The following is a 16,857-nucleotide window of genomic DNA, read 5'->3' as shown; positions in this document are numbered from 1 at the left end:
GTCAGATACATTAAGATTTATCTCCTTTGGCTTACTGAGTGCTGATAATCATCTTTATCATTGTTCACAGTTTCCAAGAATTGTGTGAAATGTGTAGGTTTAGAATAGTTGAGGTGGTGTGAATGGCTTTTTGTGCTTGGTTGTTTATGTCATCACATTTCAGGGTGACCTGATTTCCACTATATTGTTTTCCTTGAACTCTGTGCACTGTAATGGGCCCATATGCACTTAAACAACTGGACATCAGTTTGCAATGATCTGTGGAATGCATTAGCTGCAAAAGTTCATTTCTAAAGACCCGAAATGATTCCATTACCCAGCATTTTGATTTCACATGCAGCACATTGCAATAGTCATTACCATCAAAAGTGTTGTTCAAGTTAATGTAGTGTGGTAAAGTAGGTCTTTGTTAAATGGACCACCAAATTTGAAGGTGTCCTCAGTGGCTAGGCACTTATTTGGGGCGACGGACAAACTCCTGAGTCGAAGAAAAAGCCTACTGGGAAAAGCTCTTATGAAGAAGTGTTCATTAAAATCCATTTTGGGGTTCGGTTATGAATGCGGGTGAGCTGGAGTTTGTCTATATGTGGAATAGACCATACAAACCAGGTTACCCTAAAATTAAAAGCCATGGTAAAATTGAAAACAGTATAATTCTGAACACTATGATGTCAATATATAGAAAACAATAGCATTTGACTGCAAATGTGTTTACTTACAGGTGCTTTAAAGTCATTTTCTTCTTCTTTTTGTAAATTGCAAACTTGGCCAAGTTGTTAAAAACTGTCTATACTTTTGCCCAATACAACAATGTATTCATTTTTATTTGAACTTAGAGGACCTCTAAAAGAAACTTTTGGTGTTTTGTAACTCTCAATGCTCTTATCTGTTAGGTAGATGTTATCAACATTTTTATTATTTCTATTGATCTGGAAGGCAAGCTTTCTTTGGAGCACAACTACAATTTTGACTTAAAAATCAATAGTCTCTGCCACACTGTCTGATCGGTTTGACAAAGAAAGAAGCAGTCATTGCTAGCAAGTCTCGTCAATGTTGGTATTTTTTTGTTTTCATTTCACTTTTCTCAGTCCCCTTAGATTTCAAGGAATTAATCAAAATCTCAACTGCTGTTGACTTTTAATGACTCAACTTCCTTTTATTTGCTTCATCAATGTTAAAAAACATAAAGAGCCTGTTTTTGTTTTTAAATATAAAATAAATTTACACCCCCGTGTATTTTGTCGTTAAATAATCATAATCCAAATTGCAGTCTCTCGGTAGGTGGACCCTTGGTCTTTATGCAAAACTAGCAATATCTGAAATGTCCACAAGAGGGCAACCTCGGCTCAAACTTTGCTTTTAAAACATTAATAAATTATAATTTCTTACACTGACACGTTTATTTGTCAACTCTATGGCTTTTTATTGTACGAAACTTGTGTTCTTCAGGGTATCCATGTCTTTCTTTTGCTACATTTTTGTGCCGCGGGTTATGGACTGCATTTCAGCACCATGGACAGAGTTCTTTCATCACCGTAGACAGCGTCACTGTCCACTGCTAAATAACTCGCATTGACCGGAGACTGCACATTGAAAAATGAAGACAAGGCGACGTAGATGGCCTCCATGAGAAATGAGTGTTTCACTTCACACTGTCATTTGACGACATTCCCAGAATGTAGGCCAATATGGCGGGCGCACCTTTCCCATTTTCCTATTGTGGTCTTCTAGGGGAGAAGAGAGGCTGATAGTTTAAGATAGCTGGGGTTTCCTTGCACCTGGGGGGAGTTCGAGGGGGGAAATCGTGAATGTTCGCCCGTCACACGGAGGACTGCGTCATTCTACCCACGTCAGAGACGAGAGGGGGTGGGATAAAATAAGATAGTAGTATAGTAGAGTATTTCTACTATCACTAGCGTTGAACAGCGAATAATCAGTGTCACCTCTCCCAGTCTAAATGGATTTGATGTGTAGCATCCTCCCAGTTTAAGTATAAATTGGAAGGCAGTGACTATATTTTATATATCAACATAGATTTAAGACCTGGTGATCACACATGAGTACATCACATATCACATTTTGGGTCATGTAAGCCAGTGTGACCTATAAGTATAATCTAGTATTGTACTACTATATGGTATTTCGTGGCCTACTGGAACAAAATATAATGTCCAACGATAGGGTTTTCTTTATAAAGATTTATTTAGTTTTCAATGACCAAATATATTCCCCAAACCTAGAAGCATCTTCCTTCAAGGTAACTAATATATATTAACAAATGTTTTCAAATAATAATGTGGGGATGGTAGGGGTATATTGTAGTGGTGAAATCGAGCTCGGGGGTGATCAATAGTATATCGTGGAGGCTGGTGATGGGGTGGAGGCGTGCAGGGGAGGGTCGGGGAGGGGAGGAAGGAAGGGATACGTGACGGTCTCAGCCGCACTGTTGGTGGAGATCATCGTGAGGAAGGCCCACCGAAGTGATCATTGCAAGCTATCTGCTCTTAAAATCGGTACTTGCTCCCGATCGCACGACATCATTACCAAGGGGACAAGTCGAGGCTACCTGTAAATAGGTAAGAACACATTTCATACTGGTGAATTACCTTAAACGTGTTATTTCTTGACGCGTGTAGTTGCAATCATTTGAGGACATCGTGTGCAAGGTTTGTACCAAACGCTTGCAATAGGCTGATTCCTTCATTTCTGTCGTTTTCCAATAAATGCTATAACAAAATGAACCAATCTGCAAATTAATACACGCCATCCACTGCGGTTTAAATTGATTTCTTATTAATATTTAGAACAAATGTTTTAATACCGTGATGCATGTAGATATGTCAGTGTTACCATCCCCCAGCAATAAAAGCCCCCTCCATTAATATAGTACTGTGCAGTCCCCACATTAAAAAGAAAAAAACGTTTTTTTTTTCCTAGGCAGGCATCCTCCCACATAGTGAGCGTAGCATTACATGTGAGCAATAATTAATGAACCCCTACACAATTAACCATTTCATTGAAATCTTTTCACCTTTGAATATTTTATGCATGGAGGAGGATGTTGAAAAGGACCTGGCTTGAATGCATGAGTGAACAGTACTGTGGGTTTTTTTCTTCCTCCTGCCAGCCTGTGTACCGGACTGCAGCTATCAGAATTCACCATAGGGGTCGCTGGAATTCTCATTTTAACAAACCCTGATGGTCACATTGCTTTTTATTAATATGCTTTATGGTAATTCAGTATTATGTAACATACAGTGACATTTTTTTGGCATGAAACACCTTGTGTGTTATGCATGTTTATTGAGTTGGCATGTGTTTCCTTACCGGTAGTTGCTCCACCAAGATGGACGTGTTAATGAAGGGTTTGTCCAAAGCCAAGGAGGGTGTGGCAGTGGCTGCAGAAAAGACCAAGGAAGGTGTTGCCGTGGCTGCTGAGAAGACTAAAGAAGGAGTTATGTTCGTAGGTAAGAAATATGATATCTCCCTGTACTGTGTGACCAAGGACAAACAGTCACACTAAATATTCTATTCATTTAATTAGTGTTTCTATAGTTATGTAAAATATGGTTGCACTCTTTAAAAATATGTTCTCACCTCAGCATTAATTCTGTTATTCATTCCGACAGATGAATGATCAATGCATGTGTTTAATTTATTCAGGTCGATGAACTGTGTCATTAATTATGGAGACCGTTTTAACAACCGGCTACAAAATAACATCAATCTCTGAAATTGTAAATCAGTGCAGTGTGGGGAAATGTGTTGGTAGTGAAGATGATTCGGTGGTTGGAATGTTCCTGTTGGCTTTTGCATCACTTGATAGAGCTAGAAGAGGAGTTGGGGTGGGGGTTGGGGTTGGGCAGTATGTGCCAAATGTCTGCGCACTTGATTGCAGACAAAGCCAATGAGCAAGGGAATTTTAGGATTTTGCCTATATTTTATGAAATCTTTCACTTTGAAATATTTCATCATTACAGTCGTAATGTGAGGGACATTATCATGAAACTGGCTGTCCATGTAATATTGACACAGTTGAAAAAGGACAGCGAGATTTGTGAGATGCTATTTTGGTGTCATTTCTTTGAAAATCCCAAAGGAAATGTAAACCTCTTCTAGAGTTCATTCTTAAGGTGCTACTTTAGTCCTTGGCATGTCCTATCAAGGTGTGATGTAGTATAACTGTAGTTGGATCATTAGATTGCGGGGTAACTTGGGAAATTACTCTAACCTCTAAATATTTGTCAAATCCCAACAGGATTTTTCAGTACTGCAGTTTTTCTAATGTATCTTCCTGTTTAAAGGCCCCCAAGTGCCATTTTATAGGATCTGTGTGAAATCCTGATGTTTGTCACTACCAATGTGGTCTTACACATTCAGTTGCATTTCTAGTTGACATAATACAAGTTGTCAGATGTACCTGCAATGAGATCTTAGCTGAAATCCAATTACTATGTGCTTGTCACTCATTATGAGGATCAAACCAGTGATGTCGTTGGCAAAATGCATGGAGGTTCATTTTTTTGCATTCTCCATCTGTGCTTGCGGTTTGAGACACCGCATACGTGTGGCACATCTACGCTTCTCCATCCATGCCCCAGAATGAAAAATACCTGGATGCCTTGATGTATTGAAAACAGAAAAAAAACATGTTACTTTATACCCGCAGATTTGTACTGTGTTATAGTACAATGAACCAATATGGCACACAAAAACCCCAAAAAATATTTTTGGTCCCTTACCTTGCTTTGATGATTTGACTGCAGTTCTTCAGTTTTTTTCCGTCACATCCATCTTAGTAGTTAATGTCGTGGCATTAAGAAAAGCCCAAAGGTGCCCTCATATGTCATCTTAGAGAACTGACAAGATTCACTCTGCTGCATGTGTTGTGACCCTAAAGGATTTCAGAGGACTTTGAGTGATCTTTCAAGGCCCACAAAATACTGCATTTTATGATTACATAGAGTGAATCTGCCAAATGAATGAATACACTTCCTTTTTTCACCATGTAAAAAATACATTCTACCTTTTTGCATTCTTGCTCAATCAACAGTAGCACATATAGGTCATTTTTTTTTACAAAATCCAAGCACTTCAGAAAATAGGGAGCTTAATGTTTCTCTTTCTAATGCCGCACAGCCATAATCTACACATTAAGTTATTTATCTGACATACATAAGCGTGTCCCAATATTGCAATCTCTGGGTGCCGCCATGTTCTCCTCATAGATGAGAATGTGTGGGTGGGAGCAGACTGTGCTTATCTCAAGTTTTATTGCAGTTACAGCTACCCACACAATTAAAACAAAATGTTTGGTTTGTTTTTAACTAATGTTTATGACTACAACTGTCTAAAACAGCAATGCTTCATAGTGACAGCTTTTTTTAAACAATCTTGGGCTAGTAAAATACTAATTAGAAACAGGTCAACCTGCTCTTTACTTGGTTTATGTTTTCCAGGCAACCTATAAATTATTAAACATGTAAGAGCTTTCCTTCTGTAGCGATAGTCATCATTTGTGGACCTTTTTAAGGTGTTTTTTTTTCAGGGTTGTCCACTACTTTGTTGTTTTCCCCTTGGATGCATTTCCTTGATTTACGTTTACTCTGAAGCCGTTGTTTGTAGAAAGCTTCATCATTTTCTCTTTAATAGTCTTTGGGGAGCAATAATGCATGTAGATGTGAGATCAAATTCAGGAGCACTGAGTGCACAGTAAATAAAAGTGTAGATGGATGAGAGCTGTCAAAAGGTCGAACAATTATAAATACTGTGGTGGTATTTTAAGCAACTGTGTTTACTTTTCATAGAAAAATTGCTCCCTGGTGCCATCAAAGCTGTGGCCAGTTTTAGATGTGAGCTTTGTGGTCCAGCCCTAAAACAGTCCTAACAATCATCATAAATTATTACTATTACTTTCGCATGATTGCAAAGAATACAATCCTAAACTACTGCTGTAGTTGTAACAAGGATTTATTGGCTTACTGTGATACTTTAAGAACTACTATCTATTGCTCATGAATGATATCACTTTTATAAATCATACTCATGTATTTAAAATTAACTGAATAAACTTGAATGTATGCCTTTACAGATCCGATAATGTGGATGCTTATGGAAAGTAATCACAATGCAAGAAAATGTAGAATATTGCACATAGTGTCCGAGCTAGTTATTGCTAGATTGACTTCATCATACATTAGGAGATGACTGTCTGGTTTTAGGGGGCTGATGTCATTTTTGGACAAAAGAATTAGGCAATATATCACTTTATACGACCCAACACATTCTGTCCCAATTTTATAGTCAGCCAATTTTCTCTGGGACATTGAGAGTGAAAGTGCTCTGCTAATTTTGCAAATGGGAACATGTCATAAACCAAGCAAGCTTTTCACACATCTGGTAAGACATTTTTTTACATTGCAATGTAGAGTTTAATTGCCTCTAACAATGACACCTTACTGTGACATTTAGCAACACATTTTCCCACCACTGCAATTGCAGGTTAAGATATTGTAAATCTGTTCCAAATATGATCATTAAAACATAATTTTAATGCTTGTTTTAAATGTTACCAATATTTTTGTTGTAAATCTTTGGATTTTTTTTCTATCTAGGTAGCAAGGCCAAAGACAGTGTTGGAACAGGTGAGTTATTTTTCCTAATGTTATTCCAATTGGAGCCATTTGAGTTAATCTTGCCAAATTATATTATTGTTTTTAAGGTTGTGACAATTTTAATCTGAAAAAGGTTTCTGATGAAATATTGTCTATGTGACTGTTTGTAGTGGCTGAGAAGACCACTGGAGCGATGGGGAATATTGCTGCAGCTACTGGCCTACTGAAGAAGGATGAATTCCCATCTGACATTAACGTATGGATCCAAATTTTATGAGTTCAGAGCCAAAATCATAAGAAACATAAGAAATTCAGTCATATATATATCTAATCAATATATTCTATTGCATTTTTTATTTTGAAATATTAATCGAAACCTTGAAAGTGCCTTATCAAGTCTTTTAGTACTGTAGTGTAGTGTGCTCTTGCTTAAACTGATCACTCAGCAGAAAAGTATTTTAACTGCACCAATTAGTTGTCTGCTGCATTGTCCGCTTGAATTAATTAGCCAACTTAAATAGATGCTTCCTTTATTCTTCTCAGGTGATATGGTTACTTAGTTGTTATTTTACTGTGTCTACAATATGCTACAGTTAATGATTAATCAAATTTACAGGCACGGCAGACATAACATTTTAAGATGACAGCCTGTAGTTGAAAGACAAAGTGGTGAGCATTGCACCATAACAGCTAATTACCTTAACAAAAAGAAATAATGATAAGAAAGATAGATTCTCTGTAGAGAAAATGAGAATTTGTCCGCAAAACTTTTAGAGCTTATTTATTTAATGTAGGAAAAAAACATCGATAAACCTTTATGTAGCATAGACGACTGAGTAAATAAACACCCACAGCTTCTGCATGGTTATTTCCCTATACAATATGCTTTTCATTTCTATCTTATTATTTTCTATTTCTTTTTAAAATGTGTGAATTTGCTGGCGGCTATCCAAGCTGAATCGATTTTTACAACAGATTGAAACTTCTCTGGCAACAAAAACTTTAACAAAAATGTTCTCGTAGATGCAAGAATATCCAACATTCAGGTGGAATTTTGCATTATTGAACATTCCAAAGGGGTCGTGCACATTTTACCCATTTTTAACACATACAAAAAAAATAATTTCATGTTCAAAATTGTGCCATTCACTGTAAAAACAAACTTTTTCATGCATATTGGCTGTCTAATGTTGATATGCTGTCTAATTCTGGTAGAATGTGATTGGAAAAGAGCTCCACATCATTTTCTAAGCCTTCATCCTCACAGTTGGACTCTATCCAATGCTTTCCTGAGATACTCAATCTTATTGATGTGTAGATAAATCTTTCAGGGCAACACTACTGTTTACTTCTAAACTCTGACCAAAGGTTGCTAATAATCTTCATTGGCATCATTTGTGTCTGTTAGTCACAGACCATGAGGTGAGTCTTCCAGAGCTCATTAGTATCTACTGTTGTGCCAAATAGAGGGGAGGTAGTGTCTGCCTGGGGTGGTTTCCCTTGCAGTAAGACTGAGCCCATAGGATTATGGTCTGTTCTCTGACCTAATTGACTTGATTAGTGGAGGTTTAAAAATAAGAGTGATGACCCACAAGCTTTGTTTTTAGGTTTCATTGTTGCCTATTAGGGATGAGCAAACCTTCGAGTAAGGAAATAGTCGATGCTACGCGATGACATACATACACAAACATTAAAATTGGGTAAAAAAAGTGAATTTGGTTTAAATGTATTCATTTAATTTTTTCAGTATTAACGTCCAATTCATTTTAATACATACACATGCATACACACTGTATATATACATAGAAAGCTACATATAGGTCTGTTTACATAGACACTAAGTTGAGTAATTGTCAACCTACCTATTTGTCTTGTATCTGTGTGCTCTCAGCCTGAGGAATATGGGCAGGAGGCCATGGAGGGCCAGTCAGAGGGAATGCTGGATCCAGAAGGAGAGACATATGATGACACCCAGCAGGTGATCCGTTTTCACCACACGTTCACACACACGTCTGATGTCCCATGTTGTTATGTTCACATGCTTTTCGAAACACAAAAACATTTTGTTTTACAATCTGGGATGAGTCCATTTAGAGTAGAACAACAATGTTTCGTGAGACATAAATGGCAAATCTGATGAGGCAAACAACTATCCGTAAATTCTGAAAACGGCGAAATATTTCTTTATTCATCTTCCATAACAACCATCCTCGAAATGGTTGCGGGGGTTACTGGAGCCTAACCCAGCTGTCTTCATGCGAAAGGTAGACTAATCCCTAGATTGGTCGGCAGTCTGTCGTAGAGCACACAGAGAGAGAAACGACCATCCGGACTCCCAATCATACCACCACCAGCGGGAATCGAGCCCACGCTTGCCCACACCGAAGTCAACGTATTTTTAATTAATGAAGACCATTAAAACATAATGAAATGTTATTAAATAAAAATAAATACAATTTCAATTATTAATACAATTATTTTTTAAAACATTAATACTCTTCGGTGTTTGTTTTTGCAATTATTATTATTAACTGGCAGGATTGGCTGTGAATGTGCATATTTCAATGCCATTGAATGCATTAGAGGTCCAATCCATTTTGACTGGGAGGGCGGATTGTATATCAATGACAGCTATTGAGTTTGATGTGTACTCCAAAAATGATTCAATCTCATATGTAGCTTTTTAATTTCCGTTACCTTCCTCTTCTTGTCCCCCATTAATATCAGAGGAAAAAATATATTCTCATCAATCTCATTTGTGCCAGGCATCAGCTCATCCCATCCATGTTCTTCTATTTACACGCCTGCATCTCCTTCCCCTCCCCCATCCCTACACGCTCATGGTCAGAATGGGTGTGGTGATGACGTCTGCAGCCTTAGTGCATTGTGGGTAACGTCTAGGTCTCCCTGCATTGCTGTAAATGTGAATTCTGAAGCGGGTCCATTTCCATTCACATCTCTCTCTGCGTTGACTTATGGAAGCATGCCTATTTTGATTGGGTGAAAACAAATGTATGACAGGTTTTGTAGAAACTGTGAATTCAATGATTTCATAATGTGAGGAGGCGTGTGGTGACAAGATGCTGAGGCTGAGGATGAGACCACCACTACTTGTCCTTGACGCTCTTGTATAGCCCTCTGCTTCCTTCTAGAGGCAGTGCAGCCACATTGAACCAAGTACAACTGGTGTGTTGACGTCATCCTACAGATTTAGATGCTAGGCCACAGCAGTTGTTGCAAATAGTCTTTACAAATATAATCATTCATTGTCATGCATTTAAATTATTTATCATTAGAAATCATGTTTGCCATAACAATAAAAAGAAATGACCTCAAATTGCATTGAATCTGGTTCACTAATACTTGATTAATATTTTTTTTATGAATATTTTAATAGATTTTTCTTTTTTATCTTATATTTAATTATAATATATTATATGGTTGAGGGAATATCTATTTCTGGTACTACTTTAACAAATAAAAGTAGAAGCATTACAAGTTGGCACTGACATTTTTAGATTTTTTTTTAATTGAAGCTTGGAAGAAAAAGTTAGGACACCCCTGAGCTAAAAAATTATATTAAAAAATCCAAATATAGCTTGTTCGGTTAGTTTTATATGAGGTGACAGCAAATTTGCCAAGGATTTATTAATGAACACAAATTCTAGTTGTCTAAAAAACAACAGCTTTAGAATATGCCATCAAGAAATGTTATTTGGGGTCTTCATGTCATAACATTAATGATTGTTCACCCAACAGGAGAGTCAAGACTACGAGCCAGAGGCATAAAAGCATCAGTGCGAGCCACCATTCAACCAGCAGCACAACATTATTTATAATAATAAAGGACAAATACTATTCCAATTATTCTCCTGTTCCAAAAAAGAAAACTACAAAAACGACAAGAATCCCCACAGAAAAAATGTTCTTCCTTCAACAAAAAGAAATCTTTTATGATTATATATTGTAAATGTTCTCAATGTAATGTGTTGGGTGTCGGTAATTATTGAGCTGTAGGATTGTCCTTCACTGTCTCATTTCCTTGATTCCCTCCCAATGAAATGAGACCAGAAGTGGGGCTTGTGAATGTGTACTTTGTGTGTATATGTATATTTAGAAATGTGTAATAGATGTTCATCAACTTCCAATGAGAACATTGGGAGCAAAAAAAAAGTCTAAATTGCAAGGAAATATTAATACAAAATCCTCTTTTAAGTGTTGACGATGCCTGGTTGTTTACTATGGGATTTTTTTAATGTTTTGAAGTATTTCTGTTGTTTCTTTTTTACTTTGTATCTTTCTAGTTGCTTGTGAAATCATTCCAGTAAACTATCTGTTGGAGATGGAAAGTATACATGTTTGTGTGTGTGGGTGTGTTTGTGTGTACTGACGATTTTAACAACCTAAAGTTACTATATTATGTCTTGAAATCATAATGGTTGTCATATCAAAAATGTGCTTTAAAATGCAGGACTTGTCAATAAAAAAGGTTTGTGTTAAGCCAGACATGCAAATCCTCTGTAAATAAAAAATGAAAAAATTAATGTTGTGTCATAATAGTTGATAACCTTTGAATTTGATGAATTGTGTGTGTGTGTGTGTGTGTGTGTGTGTGTGTGTGTGTGTGTGTGTGTGTGTGTGTGTGTGTGTGTGTGTGTGTGTGTGTGTGTGTGTGTGTGTGTGTGCGTTTAAGTGTTTTATTCTTTTTTGGCATCCGGGTCAGGACGTTGAAAATTTGCTGCGAAAGCTCCTGGCAAAGCTGCCAGGATGCCAGTCTGACCGGACCCTCTGAGAGACGGTTTTGTCCTGGTTAATCCAACTGGAACGTGCAGGCTCACCAGTGTCTGCCTCAAACCGAGGATATTAAACCAGCCGCCCAGATTGCAGTGTACAGTCTGATCAAGCCCATGCAGTGGAACCCACAGGGACCAAGAGAGGAACCATGGCCTCGTTGAAGAAGTCATTTGAGGGCCTAAAAGGCAGTACTCACTCCGCAGTCAAAGGGGTCAAAGAAACTGCAGGTAAATATACTTTTAGTCGTTGATCATGGATGTTTTAAATATGTTTACCAAGTAATGTTACATGTTTTCAGTGCAGGCAGCTCAAGAAGCTGTGCAGCAGGTGGCAGACTCATCCAAAGAAACAGCCAATGCGGGTAATGTACATGTTAAAAAAAATATTTCTATACTATATCACTATATACTTCAATCCTCAGGTTTACACAAGAACCAAAATATTTTGAAATAAGCATTTGTATATTTGATGGATCTATAAAAATGTTTGATGTTTTTTAAGGTAATGACCAACAGGCAGAAGCATTTATGTAATAATAGATTGATTGTTAGATTAAATAGTATTTGGTGATATTTAAAAGAAAACTGAGTATACTAGGTGAATCTTGGGGTTTTTTTTTCTCCCCTATAGTCAAATTTAAACTTGAATTTTCTGAAAATTACCAATTACCTTCTTTTAGATTAGCCTGAATCTTGTTATATTAAGATTTTTTTTTAAGATGCTGTTTTCTATTATTCCCTAAATGTATGCAGTAGCTCAAGAGGCAAGCAAACAGTGCCAAACAGCCATAGATAAAGCTACCGACAAGACTACAGACACAATCAAGGAGCTCGGACAGAAACAGGAGACCAAGTGATCCCTTCGACCATCTTGCTAAACTCGAAGCCAACTCGCCATGGGGAGCAGCATCAGAATCCTCGACAGGTTCTCGGCACTGGAATGGGATCGTATCAACAAACTCTAAACTAACATTCCAAAAATGGCATTCTCCCCTTTCACTCTTGTCTAACCCTTCTGTATTTTGTATGTGTGACTACTTTGCCAAATAAAACATTTCTCTTTCCTTATCTATATGTTGCAAAGACAGTTTTGGTTGCTCACTGATAGTCTATTATGAACAACCTTTGGCAGGCTCATGAGAGCACGTTCGTTTACCTTGGCTCTCGGCAACACACCTCCTTCCATCACACTACGCGGTTGCTAGGCAACAGAACTCTGTGGGGGCCAGAGAATGGTGGAGGCCTTTGAATTAGTGGTAAGAATACTTCAGTTCAGGCAGCACACTGTGTTCTAGCCAAGATGCAACATACTATTCTTGCCTATCAGGAAAAAGAAACAATATGAATTAGTTGAATACAAACATTAAATTGATACATTCAGTATGGGGCTTTGAACGTCTTCAATATAAAAGCAGGGATGTTGTATAAAAGACATGGTCGTGCACAAGTGTTTATGAGTGGGTGGCTCCATTCAGACTCCTTCAGGCTCTAATCTCTTTTTTGGTGCAACAAAGATTTTTTTTACCAGTATGGATGAAGTAAATCCAATAAAAAATAGTATTTATCGCTAATGATGTTGATAGAGTGACGTCAATAGCACTAAATAACATTAAAGTCGATACAACTGAAACTTTTAGAGCTATTTTGTTTTGGCACCACTAGTATGGTTGCTGTTAACCTTTATGGCCCAAAATGGGATGTCTATGTATATGGACAGCATGTGTTTATGTTTTTTATTTTAAATGGTAACAAGCCAAAGTTACTGTGTAATCAATGAAAAATATTCATATTTAAAGCTTGTCGCTGTCAATTTGTGGAATTCATTCACATCTTGCATGAACTGTTTGTCCAAATCCGTTTAGTCCAATGTTGCACATCCCATTGTTGACCCCCAGAAAGAGACATTAATTACTATGAATTGCCGATGAGAGCCGAACATAGATTTTTGTCCTCACCACTCACCACAAGAACCCAAGCGTGGTTTCCAGGGAAACTGGAAATGTGAAGCTTTTCAACAGGCACAGCAGCCACAGATTCAAAGAGTGACGATTGGCTCAGACAGATTCTTCAACAGACAAACCTGTATCCACAGCAGTCAAGAGGAGAACACCGTACATTGAGGATCCCTCAACATGAAGTTCCAACCATGTTTGACCTAAATGTGCCAGATTGTCTCGTGAAGACTTCTTTGCTCTGAATCGACTGCTCAGGTACATTGCAAGCTTTTTCTTTTATCATATCACGATTGTACGTGTTGATGTGTATTTTGATTAACTCCACAATGCTCCTTATATGCAATTTCTTCATAACATTCATTTAAAATGTACTATGAAAACTAAAGCATAGCAAATGAGACACAGTGTTGGAAAAATGTATCCATGTAATTCAAATAGTATAGAAATAAAAACAATTTTTAAAAGAAATGCAAATGAAGAAATCATTAGAGAAGATTTTGCTTATATTATATGATGTGCTGGTTCGTGTAAACAATATCGATCAGCACAGCTTTTCCCCCCCTGCAGAAAAATCTTACGCAAGACAAAATGGGAAGTCTTAAGGATGAAACAAAAGGTTTCCGTAAAGACTCTAATGCCGACAGTGTGCTTGAAGGTCCGCTTACGAACACCAATCAAGACTCAATGGGTCGAGGAGGCAGTCGGATAGAACAGCCCTGTGATAATGATGATGAGCACAGCTTTGCGGAGAATACAAAAGAAGCAAACTCAGACAAGGGTCCTGACGGTAGCTCGCAGTCTGGTCTTCAAAATGATTGTGACAGTGAGCAGAATGTCCTTTTAACACAACAATCAGAAAGTGACAAAGACACAGCCATGGATGAGACCATTCAAAACACAGACAACACAGCAGAGGACACAGTCTCGTTTCCTCTATCGTCAAGTGCGGACCCCTTCGGCCCAAATTCCCCCGCACCTTTCGGCCAACAACATATGCGCACACAGGTGAGCCTGGAAGTGGTCCAGTGTCAATCGGCTGCCACCAGCCCCATGACCCCGCCTGAGGGGGCTCATTCATTTATCTTCCCAAGCTCCTTCGGGATTTTTGGAGCTAATGTTGGAATGCAGATGGGTGAGCAAGTGGAGTTTTGTTCAGTGGCCACATCTCCCATGACCCCCAAGACACCCTCCACCTCAGCTTTCCCGGCATTGGCAGAAAGAGACGGGAACAGGTCGCAAACGAATCCCCCAGCACGAGTTGAATCGAACTCAAAGGGGGAGGATCACAATCGCCAAAATAAGCAACAACGGATGGGTAGCATGGAACAAGACATTACCATCTTAGTCACTCACTATGATAACGACGAGGTGAAACAAAAAGAGCAAGAGGTTATCAAGATTGATGAAGATAAAGAAAATGACAACAAGGTCGAGACACAACGAGAAATTGAAGACGTTCTTCATGAGAAGAAAGATGTTTCTCGGCCGCCTATTCCTGAGTCTCCCGCTCCTGATGGATATCACAATATCCGCACTCAGGTGAGTCTAGAAGTGGTGCAGTGCCACTCTGTGGCCACTAGTCCTATGACTCCTCCCGATGGCGACCAGGCCTTCCGCTTTCCGAGTTGCGGCGAAGGAACCGAAGCAGAGACTACAATGAGTCAGCAAGTGCAGTACCGTTCTATTGCTACGGCACCAATGACACCGAGAACGCCCGTAGCTACGACTTTTCCCGAAATTGGAAAAGAAGCCATCACAGAGGAGAACATGGAAGAAAAGGAAAGCGATAATAAAAAAGAAGAAGAAGAAGAAGAAGAAGAAAGTGAGGGTAATGAGGAGGAAGAAGGTGAAGATGACGAGGAGAAGATCGAGGAGGTGGTGCAGGAGGTGAGTTGGGACGAGAAGGGAATGACTTGGGAGGTGTATGGGGCAGTGGTGGAAGTGGCAGTGCTGGGTTCGGCCATTCAGAAACACCTGGAGAAACAGGTGAAGAAGCAAAAAAGCCCGCCCTCGTTGCCTCCCCCTCCGCCGCTCAACCCCTCGGCCACACCGCTGGTCTACGACGCCATGCAGGGAGGCTCCGGTAGGTGCCGGGCAGGAAAGAGGAGGGAGCGGGATGACAAAGTGGGCCACAATAGAAGAAATCCATTTCGACTTCTGATGGAGAACATGCAGCAGCCTCATTGTTGCGCCAAAGCACATACTACGGAGTAATTTTATAGTAGGAGATGAGAAGTAAGAATTTCAATGATTTACTAAATGGCCTTTAGCCTGTCTTAGGTGACCGAGGCGCACGCGGGTAGCCTCGGCTGTGCATTCTGTAGACTTTCCTTCAGCCGATCAAGTGGAACGTCCAAAATTAGAATGTGGTCCGAAACGTGATTTGGTGAGAATTTCAGGTTCTAATGTGAAAGACAACCTTATTTTATATGGTGTCTTAAATGGTGAATGTATCATTGGACATTTTTAAAAGGGTCAATAGCACAACGTCTCTTAGTTTTAGATCATATTGACAATATGAGGAAGTGTTTGTGTATAGTATTGGCGGCAATCACAGTCCAACTTTCATCCGTAAACTTCTGGGAGACCCTCAAGCGTCCCTCAACTGTGATGGATGAATGGCGTCTGACAGCAGGCAGTCGATGCAGAACATTTTGAGATCTATGGTTACTTGATTGATATGTTCTAAGAAGTAATGTATGCTAATTTGTTGGTGGTGAACTTTGAAATAATGTCTTCAGTGCAGTAAAAGATGCTGTTTATTGTTTACAGGTTGCTGTTTTTTTTTAATGCAAATCATTATTAACTGTTATGTTTTCTGCATGCATGGTAGTTGATTTAGTATCTCCTCAGTAAAAATATATATATGATTTACTTTCTTTAGATAATTTAGTGAATAGCAAGACTCAACACTTGGTCTTGCCAAGCGAATTCTAAATCCAAAATGTTACACTTTATCCATGTTTACTTTACTTGTTTCCACTGTATTTTAAACTCATTATTGCTATTACGATTTTCTTTAAATGTTAAAACCACCCTTTACTTTCTACTCTCCCTTTGTATAACTGATTTTATTCCTAAATCACTTTGTGCATGAACATGGCAGCAAGTTTTACCAATTCTTCAACAAACTAGTGAGTTTTGTGCTGTTAAATAAGGGCAAATTTTGTGTGGGATATGAATTCTGAATCTAAACGTTGCGTGAGAGGAGTCCTTAATATAGTGTGTAGTGTCTTGTAGTGTGCTTTTTAATCGCGCCAGTGCTTTTTTTACTTGCTTTGTGAAAATGTGGATAAAAATCAGAGCACAAGAACGCAATCATGATCAGAAGTTCTGACTTCAGCCATATGTCGTTCTTACCGCCCTGTTTGCCATTTATATTTAATTGTTATTAGAAATAAAGCCATGCTATCTCTTTCTCTCATATCTTTGATGTACTTTGGTTTCAGCGATGATAGTCTGAGATATTGCTTGTAGACAATCATTCACAGCAAC

At 38.5% G+C, this 16,857-nt stretch overlaps 3 protein-coding genes across 4 annotated transcripts; all 3 read left to right on the top strand.

Moving 5' to 3' along the window:
* Positions 1-2,407: 2,407 nt before the first annotated feature.
* Positions 2,408-11,120, top strand: sncb (synuclein, beta). The gene is made up of 6 exons (XM_077733670.1): positions 2,408-2,576; positions 3,334-3,467; positions 6,615-6,644; positions 6,785-6,870; positions 8,506-8,592; positions 10,374-11,120. The coding sequence occupies exons 2-6, from the start codon at positions 3,347-3,349 to the stop codon at positions 10,401-10,403; spliced, it is 354 nt and encodes a 117-aa protein (XP_077589796.1). The 5' UTR covers positions 2,408-2,576; positions 3,334-3,346; the 3' UTR covers positions 10,404-11,120.
* Positions 11,121-11,461: 341 nt separating this feature from the next.
* On the top strand, positions 11,462-12,475 carry adirf (adipogenesis regulatory factor). Of its 2 annotated transcripts, none has more exons than XM_077733672.1 (3): positions 11,462-11,635; positions 11,707-11,769; positions 12,164-12,475. In XM_077733672.1, the coding sequence occupies exons 1-3, from the start codon at positions 11,557-11,559 to the stop codon at positions 12,262-12,264; spliced, it is 243 nt and encodes an 80-aa protein (XP_077589798.1). In that variant the 5' UTR covers positions 11,462-11,556; the 3' UTR covers positions 12,265-12,475. The 2 variants fall into 2 exon arrangements, with proteins under 2 accessions (XP_077589798.1, XP_077589797.1); XM_077733671.1 differs by having other exon boundaries at positions 11,468-11,635; positions 12,161-12,475.
* Positions 12,476-13,325: 850 nt separating this feature from the next.
* Positions 13,326-16,786, top strand: gprin1 (G protein regulated inducer of neurite outgrowth 1). The gene is made up of 2 exons (XM_077733661.1): positions 13,326-13,617; positions 13,930-16,786. The coding sequence occupies exon 2, from the start codon at positions 13,951-13,953 to the stop codon at positions 15,574-15,576; it is 1,626 nt and encodes a 541-aa protein (XP_077589787.1). The 5' UTR covers positions 13,326-13,617; positions 13,930-13,950; the 3' UTR covers positions 15,577-16,786.
* The last annotated feature ends 71 nt before the right edge of the window (positions 16,787-16,857 follow it).

The sequence above is a fragment of the Stigmatopora nigra genome, chromosome 14 (genome assembly GCF_051989575.1).
Source record: "Stigmatopora nigra isolate UIUO_SnigA chromosome 14, RoL_Snig_1.1, whole genome shotgun sequence".
NCBI lineage: Eukaryota > Metazoa > Chordata > Actinopteri > Syngnathiformes > Syngnathidae > Stigmatopora > Stigmatopora nigra.
This window is presented reverse-complemented; position numbering and strand designations above follow the sequence as displayed.

What these genes read in the sequence shown, in the direction of transcription:
- sncb (XM_077733670.1), top strand. Translation starts at nt 3,347, where the DNA reads ATGGACGTGTTAATGAAGGGTTTGTCCAAAGCCAAGGAGGGTGTGGCA. An exon ending in CAAAGACAGTGTTGGAACAG is followed by an intron (nt 6,645 to 6,784) that starts GTGAGTTATTTT and finishes GACTGTTTGTAG; the next exon opens with TGGCTGAGAAGACCACTGGA. An exon ending in CATATGATGACACCCAGCAG is followed by an intron (nt 8,593 to 10,373) that starts GTGATCCGTTTT and finishes TTCACCCAACAG; the next exon opens with GAGAGTCAAGACTACGAGCC.
- adirf (XM_077733671.1), top strand. Translation starts at nt 11,557, where the DNA reads ATGGCCTCGTTGAAGAAGTCATTTGAGGGCCTAAAAGGCAGTACTCAC. An exon ending in AGGGGTCAAAGAAACTGCAG is followed by an intron (nt 11,636 to 11,706) that starts GTAAATATACTT and finishes ACATGTTTTCAG; the next exon opens with TGCAGGCAGCTCAAGAAGCT. An exon ending in CAAAGAAACAGCCAATGCGG is followed by an intron (nt 11,770 to 12,160) that starts GTAATGTACATG and finishes AAATGTATGCAG; the next exon opens with TAGCTCAAGAGGCAAGCAAA.
- gprin1 (XM_077733661.1), top strand. Translation starts at nt 13,951, where the DNA reads ATGGGAAGTCTTAAGGATGAAACAAAAGGTTTCCGTAAAGACTCTAAT.